The sequence below is a fragment of the Haliaeetus leucocephalus genome, unplaced genomic scaffold (assembly GCF_000737465.1).
Source record: "Haliaeetus leucocephalus isolate CR32 unplaced genomic scaffold, Haliaeetus_leucocephalus-4.0 Scaffold340, whole genome shotgun sequence".
NCBI classification, from domain to species: domain Eukaryota; kingdom Metazoa; phylum Chordata; class Aves; order Accipitriformes; family Accipitridae; genus Haliaeetus; species Haliaeetus leucocephalus.
This window is the reverse complement of record NW_010972776.1, coordinates 5,299,704-5,312,196: the sequence shown is the minus strand read 5'-3', so window position 1 is coordinate 5,312,196 and position 12,493 is coordinate 5,299,704. Positions and strand designations below refer to the sequence as shown.

The following is a 12,493-nucleotide window of genomic DNA, read 5'->3' as shown; positions in this document are numbered from 1 at the left end:
GAGAAAATAATAATTTGAAAAGTATTAGAAATTTATGTTCTTTTTGGTGTACATCTATGTATAAGCTTCTACAGCCCTTTAATGTATAAAATAAGAGTTAAAGGTAAATATTTAGTGTGAAGAAAAATGATCCACACAGAAGCTATTATCTTACTTCAATGTATCTAGTGGGACATACTTCTGAAAAGTACTAAACTTCTGTATTTGGAAGACTAGCTTATCGCTATTTTGAGGGAAGAAAAAAGGATTTTCTTGTAGGATTTTTTGTAAATCCATTGTTCCCACTCAGTTCTAAAAAATATTATAGATCCAGCTGACTCAGCATGGACTGTAGAACAGTGAATACAACAATGCTGACCACTGCTGCTAATAACAATGTCAGACATACCTTTACAAGTGACAGCAGCTCTTAGTTGCAGCTCTCACTGTGTTCTGAGTTTAACACAAGTTGGGAGAAACATTTCTTCTATAAATTGTAGTCGTTTTGGCTTCTAACTTTGAAATCAATAGCAATCAAAATCTCAGCAGGGTGAAGAAGTTACTGCCTCCTTACTGCTAAGCTTAAGAACATAATACAATGTTTTCCTCTCTTGAAGTTTTGTTTACAAATATTCAAAATAGAAAAGCACTTTCCGAGCTTCAGGTTGATTCATTGGTATGTTTGCTACAGATAGTTTCATGTTAAACACCCCAGAACCAGATGCTTTTGGAAACAGAAGATAGAAGGTAGGAAATGCTTATGCTTTCATAGTATATAATTCTAAATATCTATACCTATATGTTTACATAATTACAATAACCGGGTACTTGCAAGCAAAAGTACTTGCTTTTTTTATTACTTTTTTTAACATATTTCAAGAAATAAAATGCCACAAAGCTAGAATACAGTATATTGTGCCACAAAAACTATAATTTTACCTCAGGTAAGTTTAAAAATGGAAAAACATAAATCATACCATAAACTTTTTGTACCATCTTTAAGAATTGAAATAGTTTCTTCCAGTTAAAATAGCAAAGAAAACCATACCATATGCTTTTCAAGTCTAAGTTGCATTTCTTTTTCACTTTGAGTTCAAAATGCATTAATTTCCACAGGGAGGGAAACAAAATTTCTAACAATCAATAAACATCATTCAACAATACAATTAAAACATCTTACCTTACAATCACAATAAACCTGATATGAATCAGACTTTTCAAGTCAAATATGAACACATATCCATGTGTTCACATACATTCAACATTAGCAGGCAACATTCTGCTACTTTTATCCATAATTAGAAATCCACACTAATCCAATTAAGAAAGTATGTCAGAATGTGACTCAAAACTACACCTGCAAAGATCTCTAATGTGGCACTTTAGATTTTCATAGAGCTATCCCACCACAATAAAAACTATACACTAAGAAGATTTCTCGGTTCTGTCTAATACCACCTAGGTCCTGCACACAATCATGACCTTGTCTATGCAGACACTGGCAACTTTGGTTGATAGAATCACAAAAGATATACAGCACTGAACAGCTGAGGCACAGGTATTGTTCATTTAACTGGGGGACAAGGATGAATACTACTTTTGTACTCCATTAGTTTCTTTCAAATACTTTAAGATGCTTTCTTGTACCTAAGCAATTAGGATTGTACAAATCACCTTACCAACAAATCGATCTGAAAATATAGAATAATTTGAGTGTTCATCCCCCCAAAAGTAAAACCACTGTACCACATGTATGTAAGCCAAAATGTCCTTAACTTCAAGTCAGATTTTCTACTACAACTCCACCAATAGCACACCCGCAGACAGAAATTTTGGTATACCATACAAATACAGAACAAAATTCTCCAAAATTAACAAAACATTCAGATTTATTCTTATTTCATAAGAAGCTATTTTTTAAGTCCCACTTCTGCCAGAAAATACTGAGCTGTTATTTTGTATTTAATTGCAATTAATTTATATTTTTTAATTTATAATATTTAAACTGTTATTTAATACAAAATAACACTTAAAGAGCTTGTGATACTATTTGGTTAGAGTAAGAGGATTTTTTCTTTCCCTGAATTGCTTCTTCCCATAAAGTACATCTAAATCATGGAACACGTGTTTTCCTGAATATTTCCAATTACTCAAATATTCTAAAAGTTCAAAGGAAAAGAGGTTCCAAATTCCATTCACCTGTTGAAGTACTTCTTTCTGTGGGTCATTTGCTTATCTGAAACACATGTACATTAGTGTGTGGATAAGACCAGAATTATTTGTCCCTTGTTGTTGTCTTTTTAACAGGGGCTGGGGGGGAGGGGCAGGTGGGAAAGAGAATCAGCCCATCGATGGTTTAGATACAGATCTAGGAAAAGTATTTTTGTGGGGGAAAGTCTACGACTGGAGCCTTTCAGATCCATATTAGTGTCTGTGTGTCTATATGCCTGCAACTTGTTTGCTATTGATGAACACAGATAAAAGGGAAATTTTTGTACTGCTTAGACAATAAATAGGAGGAAATTCTTTTGAGGAACTGTCTTAGATTCAAATTTCATGTCAGACTCTGGTGATCATATCAAGAACAAAGTCAAACAACATGACAGTCCAGAAGGAAACAGAGAACATAAGCAGAGGGCAGTTCATCTACCTGACAGCCATAGACATCTTCTCTTAGCAGAGAAAGGATGAAAACTATGCTGAGAAAACAGACTGAAATTCAGCTCATAATTCTTAGCTGCAATTCAGTGATGGGAAATCAAGCTTCGTATCTTTGTTATCATCATTGAGTTTTTATTGGAAATAAGTTATTTGAGCTTTAATGAACACCTTCCATAGAAATGAAAAACATACTAAATACAAATGAATAAAACCTATTTAAAAGATTGCAGAAAGTCAGTAGTACCCCTGAAAAATTCTTGATAACACACTTACTTAATATCCATCTGTATAAATATAAATAACTGAATGTGATTTACATGTGTCTATTTATGAAATAAGCAGAGGCTCACAATTTGGAGGAAATACAGAAACGTCATTTGCATGATATTTTCAGTGGCAAGATTTAAGAGAACAAGTCTATATAATAGAAAAAAAAGGTATTTTAGAATAGTGGGAGACAGTACTAGCATGAGTAAAAGTGAAATAGTGAAAGAAAAAGAACTGAAATTCAAAACTGTACTTATCATATTGTATCCTAACCTCCAAGTTATCAAGAGTCACTTTCTAATATAGTGAGACCTCAGTACATTCTCAGAAGGGAAGATCAACCTTTCCAAATCTCAAAATAACGTGGTAAAGTGAAAACCTTAGTGTTTGGCTATCTTTCATAGCAAGATATAGGTACTGAGATAGGCACATATCTACAATTACATTCTATGTAATATATACTGCCTATAAACTTTGCTAATTGAGTACATGATAAATGCGTATATACACCCTCATGCTCTTTCTTTATATACACATGCACACAAGATACATACATACACAGATATATATATATAAGCACTATCTCTCTCTCTCTCTCTAGCTCTAAACGCTGTATAAACACTCACACATACATGTAAACATTGTTAGAAGATGTACAACTCTTGGAATTCCTGCTTAGACCAGATTTCTTTGAAGAAAATGTAGAAAAAAGAAATGTACTGCTAAGGAGCATGATGTTTTGAGAGAACGTATTTCTTTAGATAGATTACTAGTAAGCTTTATGGTACTTTATGTGCAGTAAAATTATTTTAATAATTATAGCTCCTAATCACTGTAAAAAATGTATGTATAGATTTGATGGTGTGCATGCATTAAGCAAACAGACCAGAGGTGTATTTAAAAACAGTGCTTCTCCAGAAGGTATACAAATATAATCTTCAAACAAAATTTATTTTAGAAATAGATAAATAAGACATAAACGGAACAGTGCTCGGTAATTCAATATGAAAGCAAAAATATATATTAAAAAAATATTTGTTAAAAAGATTTTACAAATAATACTTAAGACCAGGATATACCATAAATATATGTTTTATGGTAAAATGGGAAATCACTGAAAATGCGTAACAAAAAAACCCTGCAGCATTACAGTTTATGTTAAAAAAATAATTCTATTTACATCACAAACCAGCTTTGTTCCTGACAGCACCCTACTGCCCTTCAGCAATCCTGCACTCAGTTAAATACAGAAGGATTTAAATCCTCCAAAGTCCAATATATTTTCTGATATTACAGGCAGCTTTCAAACAAACTGTGCGCCATAGCTTTTCCTTGGAGTGACTCACTTGATACCAGAGCATGTTTGAGTTCAGGTGGCATTCAGCTTTGATAGACACACATCCATATGAAATCCAGGCCTTGACAATATACCACAGGATGCAGAACGGCAAATCTGAGCGCCATCTTTAGCTGCTGGCATTGTAGGGCTAAAAGCAGCGATGTCATTAATTTACTCTGTAAAACTGGCAACAAATAAAGAACTATTCTGTTTGCTGAGCTACACGTAGCACTGCAACTAACCAAAACCAGACTCTAGAACTTTATCTATAGACACAGACCTGTCTGCTCTGGTGACAGGGGTTGCAACGTGCACCAGATAAAAGGATGAATCTCTTGAGAATTTTACTGAGATGACAGTGAGTAATAATTACAGCCTAAAGTACAATAAAATAACTTATAAAATATGATTGATTTTCCAAAGACAATATCACAAGTTTTCAATTTCAAAAGCAGCATTTGGTCAACTCAGTGATTTTCGCTCTTAATTTACTCTGACTTGTATGCAGTCAGACAATAGTATTTCTGTAGATGAAAACATTTGAGAAACAGAGTTGGTACACCTAGCTTTGACTCAGGATACTAATACTCATTTTTAAAAAAAACCAAAAGTAAATACAGAATTTTTTGACTGGCCTCCATTTAGACTTCACATCACTGAGAAGTGTAGAAGTTGACATTCAGCACACATACATATTTGGTCAGTACACACTGGGTTTTCATGAGGCTTTCATGAACCCATTTAACCACCTGAAAGAAATGAGGTCTCTGAAAAAGTCTTATGCCAGTCTATGAAAGAATTACTTTTTAAAAAGTAAAGATGTAAGAAAACAAAAATCAAAACAGAAGAAACACATGAAACTGAACCACTTAAGAGGTTGCTGGCTTTTCCCTTAATGCATTTGGGGGTTATTATAATTGGCTGTGCTGACTCATGAGAGAACTAGAAGAGAAAGATTACTGATTTGGACCAATAATCCAACCACTTGATGTACCTTTTATTTCATACATGTAACTTTTTAAAAGTTTAAAATCATCCTAGATTCTTTGAGAATTATTTATTGATAGACTAGAATGATAAGACCAGTAAAATACTAGGAAAAAGGTAGACCTTCAGCTAGGTTAAAAGCAAAAGAACTAGGGATCTTATGAAAAATATTTTTCTCTGTGAGCACATAACTGGCACATTTAAATTAGAAAGGTACTTATCAAAGGTTCTCTTCAACTCGGTGTAAGAAAGTAGGCACTTCTGAGGGCATGCAGTCCTAAAATCAAAATAACCTGCTATAGTATATCTCTGCCTTTTCACTACCACAGAAAAAACTGAGGGCAACCATATGTCCACTTGAGATGACTAAATTACATGCCTGAGGTTAGATTAACCTAGTCTAGTATCTCAACTCAGTATCCCTCAAGTCAAAAAAAAAAAAAAGTTTCAATGCAAGCACTGAAATTATTTGGTGCTTTTCTTAATCAAACATTAATTTTATGTATATGAGTTTTCTCATCAAGGAAATCCAACCTAATTATCATAATAACAGAAATCTGAAGATTCAAAAAAACAAAGAAAAAAAAGAAACTGAAAGTCTGTGAAATCTTACTATCTTCCTGACAAACAACTCTACTAGGCCAAAGTGTTATTACTCTTAACAAATATCTCTGAATGCTTCCCATCACCCTCCTACAAAACACCTAAGCAAACAATCTTAACAGCAATATGCAGGACCAGTCTTTGTTACACTAAACAATACTTCTTGAATAAATTCCTTACTATGTTAGCAATGAACTTTCAACCCAAAGCAACTGGCTGAATTGTGGCATTGAGTCAATAAATATCATTACTGTATGTCTAACACTGAAAGTGTTGGGTTTTTAGTTCGAGGCATAAATGCTGCAAGGGCACGATAAATAGGAATAGCAAAACTGTCTTATGGCTACATAAACTTCTTCCCAAGAAAATGATTTCATTATTGGAAATGAAAAATTTTCTGTAACAGTCATAGCTATAATTATGCAATACAATATGCTAAATTACAATTCGTACGTCATTATTAATAGAATTTATTTTACAGATCAAATAGCCAAATACACGTTTTTAAAAGAGCCAGATAGCAAATGTGGAGGAAACTATAGGCAACAGTCATGGTAGACATTCTGCAGTCCAAGAACTGAGGCAACGTGATTATTAAGTACAAGCCTATAAATATCTTTACATCAAACATACAGTAATGTGTAAGAATTCCACATTGTAGTCTAATTCATGAATCATTAATAACTTTTTCTTTAAAAGAAAGTTATATATACTGTATACATCCCAGTTAAAAGCAGTGTCTGTATTTCATTTTATTCTAGCAAACTAATATTACATGTTTTCATATAAGTGCAGAAAACAGGGTTCTTTATACTCCTTTGCTTCCTAAGAGATTTTGCATTGCATATGAAAGTCTAATATTATAGATGATACATATTAAGCATTACTCCCCAAGATGTGAGGCAATATACAAGAACTTGCAACCAACCTGCAAATGAAGCTATGTTATTCAAATTTTATTTTTTAAATGAGCCGTGCTAAATAACAAATTATAATGTAAAAAATTTTAATTTAAAAAACAAGTTAACTATATAGAGAAATAATTTGGGAAAAAAACCAAGAGTAGGCCATTTTTTTCCCCATTTGCTGGCTAACAGTGAAAAAATTATGTATGCTATTTCCTATTTTACCACACCGAAAACCAAGCCATTGGATTTATGACTTCTTTTTTTTTTTTTAAATAAAAGTATTTCAAAAGGTTAAATGTATGGCACCTGTTACACAGACATTAGCTAGACTTCAGCAAGCAAAATGCAAATTAAATTTTATTTTTAAAAGTTAAGTGAATACTTTCCAGTTATTTAAAAGGTGATCATTTATTACAAAAGGTTGTGGGTAAGAAAGCAGGAAGTACTCATTTTTCACTACTACTATTGTGCCTATAAAATGAGAAAGCAGTGATTTGATCAATTCTATTTATGATCCATAGCAGCAATATCATCATTAAAAATATTATGGAATAGATATAAATAACACTTAATTCTTAACATGTATAATGGTGCTATAAGTGACAACAATTCATTTGTTTTTCTTTTAAATGCAGGGAGTATAAAGAACTTTACATTCTCTTTCTAATGTATGAATAAAATTTATTGCTCCCTTTTAATATATTTATAGAAACAGAATTCCTAATTGTTTCAACTGAAATAAATAAGAAAAAAAATCTGGGACAAGAAGATGATTACAAGCAAAATAGATTTACCATAATCACCAACTGTGAAGAAGGATGGGTCACATTACTTTTTTTCTTAGCAAAACTACGTTATAGAACACTATAGCACAACGTACTAAAATTTCTTTGTCTTTTCTTTTTAAAAAATTCTTGCCCTTGATACCTTTCAGTAGGGCAGCTTGAACAGTTCATCGTCACTTCCAAACCCCTCTGGAGATCAGACGATAAATTTCTTCGGCAATCAGAGACAGGACAAAGGGCTTTCTCGTGCTATTTCCTTGTTTTCATGTTTGCTGGCTTAACATCATTGTGTACACGTACGACTTCAGTATATAACATCAGATGCGATGACGTTCAGAGCTGGCAAACAGAGAAACAGCATGAGAAAAGCCCTTTCCTGCATAATTTTCCCCATATATTGTAAAGTTTGTTTCCAAATTTCTACCATGTCAATCACTGTATGGTTTGAGAAATACTGAACTATTGTGGTTCTAAGTAACCAAGCATTTTTGATGTGTTTGTGTTTTCAGGCAAAGCAAAGATCATACACATCGATATGTGTATATATCTTTTCATACACAAGCAAAGATCTGCACACATCTATATACCCATAGCAAAAACGCTGAAACACAAGGAGCCACAGGAATGGCTTCTAAGTATGGTATTCTAGGTTTCTGTTGCAAGATTATAGCTACAGAAGACTACCATACTACCTAGAACATGTTCTAACAGGGTTTTAGCAGACTTTATTCAAGATAATCGTTCCTAAAAGCATAAAATATTTTGAATTGAAGAGTTATTTTGCATCTTTAGGCTACATTTATCATCAACAGAGTTAGAGTCCTAAAAATTCACAGAAATTAAACCATTCCAATCAATTATTTCACAGGAAAGAAATCACTATCAATACCAGAGTCACCAAGACACTAGCCACTCACTGGTCAGGAAATTGCTATCAACTGTAGATTATTGAGTGCAATACCTTCTGGGAGAAAATAGGAAAAGAAAAAAGTGTGAAAATTAAACTGCAGTTGAATCAGGCTTCATTGTTGGCAATGGTTTATAGCTATAGGCCATTTAAAAAAATAAAGTTGGGTCGGAAGGAGAAAAGACTAACCTTTTCAGTTATCCCACTGAAAAATGAAGGTGAAATGCACTTAATGTTTAGGAAAATTTATGCTGCTATTACCCCAAGGCAAGCTGCTATTGGAAAGAGTGTTGCCTATCATTCTAGTCTGCACAAAAATCACCCAGTTATTAATGCTAGAACGTCACCTACCAACTTCAGTATAAATTCAGTCAATGAGTTCTTACTGGAAAAAAAAAGCCTTTCTTTTCTCTAAATTAGTTTTTACTTAAGTGTCATTCAAAATATTTCAACTTCTCCTCATACAAAACATGAATTTCTTTTTTATTTTCTTCCCGTTTGTGCTCTGTTTTTGTCTTCTACTATGAGGCAAGATATCTTCACCCATGCTTTCCCAGTGAAAGATACATATTAAAATAACAATTCTGAAGTTTTTCTTCAAAGTGTACGACAGAGGAAAAGCATTTTCTTGACCAGCTTTACTTCACTAGTACTGCACATTTAAGTAACTGCTTACTAACTTCCAAGTTGCAGATTTTCACTTATCTTTCAGTTAGAAATCTTTTCTCCACATCCAACTTTTTTTTTTTTTTCTGAAACATATATACATGGCAGCATATCAGAACTACCAGCAAAATTACCAGCCAGAAAATTAAGAGAAAATAACAAAAATATTCAGAATTGTAGTAATCAATTTTGAAATGGCTTTCAGGAAGGGCCTATACCAACAGCTATTTAGCCAGTATTTAGAATAAAATGTTGTTTGAGTGTAATTTACTCTGTATCTGTCAATGCAAAGTACCAGTGTTATCTCTACACCCTTTTGCGTACCAGAAGCATCAGCACTGCCTACTGATGATTACAGTATACCAGATTAAACTCACAAGTCTCATGGTTATTAAGCAAAACAATAAGACCTGCAGCTAAAGGTTTACGTAACAGGTGAGTTTTCAGAGCTATTAGTTTCAGGAACAGTGCAATAATCTTTCAATTCACATCCTAAACACACTGTTCTCATAGAGAGTGTGAAGCTATAACATTTCACCACATTTCAGATCAGAATCAGAAAACCAAATATACCATAACTGTAAGCAGGTCTAAGCAGTCACTAATAGAATCATAGAATTGCGACAGTAGGGCCCCAAAATGCAATGTATTTTAAATAAGGTCTACTTCCCATCCAGATTTCTATAAGGAATATAACGTCTATCTCCAATCAGTTTCTAAGAAACAAGTTCAGCAGAGATCACTGCGTCATCTGAAATTTCTATTCTTAAGTATGGATATGTTCACAGGTGATAGAATCCTAGCAACTAAAATCAATTAATGACAATTTGCATTAGTAAATATGAGAAAAATCAGTATGCATGCCTGGTTCACTCCCTCAACAACTTCCTGAAGATGGTATAGTGTACTAGCAGTGGAGCTAAATTAACATACAGACCAGAGTCCGCTGTGAAGCAGGGAAAATACACCAAAAAGCACATAATCATAGATTCAGAGCATGATTGCACCTTCCAGGTCTATCAATGGAAGAGGTGCTGCTTTCATGAACACTCACACTTCTTCAATAACAGAGTCAGAAAAATCTTGTTCTTGAGTTAAAGTTTAAAATTACAATACAAAAGGTCACAGGACCCTTTCTGAGTGACCGAATGTTTATTTTTGAAGATTTCTACTGTTCCTATAGTATGCATTATACTATTTTCAAATGAAAAGAATGTCTGAAATAGCATTAATTAAAAAAGGGACAAGAAGAAGGAGAATGCATGGGGAGTTCTAATGAACCTTTGTGGCAGTAGCTTCTTTGAACCAAGCTGCCACAGATAACATTGTACTCTATAATTATGCATGTTTTGAATATACAGGTTGATACCTAGACAGGCATTTGAATTGTCTGAATGTTGTTTTAAGTACTTGAGCAAAGATTTCAGATTTTAAAATTCTGTAACGTACTACATAAAAACTAGACTGGGAAAACCTCTCCTGTCTTTTACTTATTCCAATGCAAATGCAAGAAGAATTAGAACATTTGTGTCAGCGTGGAATAATTCACATAGTCTGCTCTCACGAAAGTAAATGTCGAAAGCAATTGAGCTTTCACAAAGCTTGCAGACAGATAAACTTTAAAGGTGCTGTATGTTTTTGCTACCATGAAAAGCATCTTTCTATGAGGCCCACAACTACCAAAACAACGCAAATCTGATGACACTGAAAGTCTGTTTGATTTTATGAGCCTCCAAATATCCTAGTTTGAAAAACTTCATTATGAATAAGAAGCCTCTTCACAATTTATCACTTGGTAAAACTTCTTTAAATGAATTATCTCTACTAAGATCTAAAATCTTTCCTAAAAAGAAAGCATGTTATTCTGAACATCTACCATCACTTGTATTTATTAATTCCTACTGTGTAACTTCAAACTAATTTTAATATCTCTCTCCCTTGCCCTTTCTCACATACAAGTACAACAGAAGCTTGACCCTTCTCTCTGGCGACATTACATTAGGACCATACTTTTCCCTCTTCAACTTCCTGTAGTGCACAATCCAATGTGTCCTCAGCTGCTTCAGGAGTCTCTGACTCCTTCTCCATAAAAATTTTCAGCTGTTACACTGCTGTATTTATTTGCCCACATGACCACTAAAGAGATATTTTGGGTTTTTAGTAGAAAAAGCTTTCCATCTTCTCTTGCATGCTTTTTTAGTACAACTGTTATAATGACTTTCTGTCATTTTATAGATCACTTAGACAAATTTAGCAGTAAAGCAAAGACATAATTTCCTTTCTTTAAAGACCTGAATCAATACCATTCAGACATACACAAAATTTAGAGCTTCAAAAGAAAACATATATTTTTAGCTTTAACTCAATATTATTTCAAGTATCTGAGTAGAAAGCCTTGCATAGACAAAACTAAGAACAGTTGAGATGTGCAGCCTATTAATATCAGCACCCATTAGAAACTGAAGAGATATCTTCACAGTGAATGTAATCTTCCTTAGTCTCCTTCAGAGAGCTTTTGGTGTGTAAAAGGGATGCATTACAGTAATTGTTAGTGATAGAGTAAAATATTTTTTCTCACATTAGACATCTTATTTTCATTTTTCAAACTAGCACATCTCCCTTTTTAACTGAACTTATCCTTCAATTCTCCAGGCTGTCCTACAGTTTTCTGAAAATTCAGAGAATGCACAACACAAAAGCATCATTAACCACAAACATCCTGTTAGTCTTCGAGGCTGGAGGATGGTGGGACAGCATGACATCCGAAGCATTGTGGCAGAAGCTTATTCTTGTTGGTTTCATTTCTTTACTGGCTAACAGCGACAACTGTAAGTTAGTCTGTCCTGAGCCACCTTCTATAGGCCCACAGGAGATAAAACTATACAGACTACAATATACAAAACCAGGTTAGGAGTAAGACTGACTTTTCAAAGATCTGTTGATCCTTTAAGAAATACTTTGCTTGTTTTTAGTTAGGAAATACAATTTTGCCTTTGTGATCACGGTCCAACACAAAGGATTTAACTCCAATGGCCTTTCCTGCCCAATTTATAGAAATAAATGCATTAATGAAATTATTTATATTTTACTCTAATAAGTAATAAAAATGTGAATTCACATGTTTAAAGGTAAATGTTGTTTTCAATTTAGTGTAAAGGGCCACTGATAGTGAGTAGTTATACTTTCTCCAACAATGTGATCACTTTCACACAGAACAATATACCTAAAAGAAGGATAGCTACAGATTTAACAAGATCAATAGTCACATAAATCTCTTTTTGATATATTCAGTGCATCATACTAATATAATTTCAGGTACAGCTATATGAAGATAAGCTACTATCAGGTAATGAGAATTAAAAAAAAAAAAAAAAAAAAAAAAAAGTTTTAT

General features: G+C 33.3%; 1 protein-coding gene across 1 annotated transcript in view; it reads right to left on the bottom strand.

Annotated features, from left to right (window-relative positions):
* Positions 1-7,020: 7,020 nt before the first annotated feature.
* PCDH11X (protocadherin 11 X-linked) overlaps positions 7,021-12,493 on the bottom strand; it is an 89,704-nt gene continuing 84,231 nt past the window's right edge. The window contains exon 4 of the mRNA XM_010572429.1: positions 7,021-7,868. Within this exon, the coding sequence (XP_010570731.1) occupies positions 7,863-7,868 (6 nt within the window). The 3' untranslated portion in view covers positions 7,021-7,862. The remainder of the gene's footprint in view (positions 7,869-12,493) is intronic.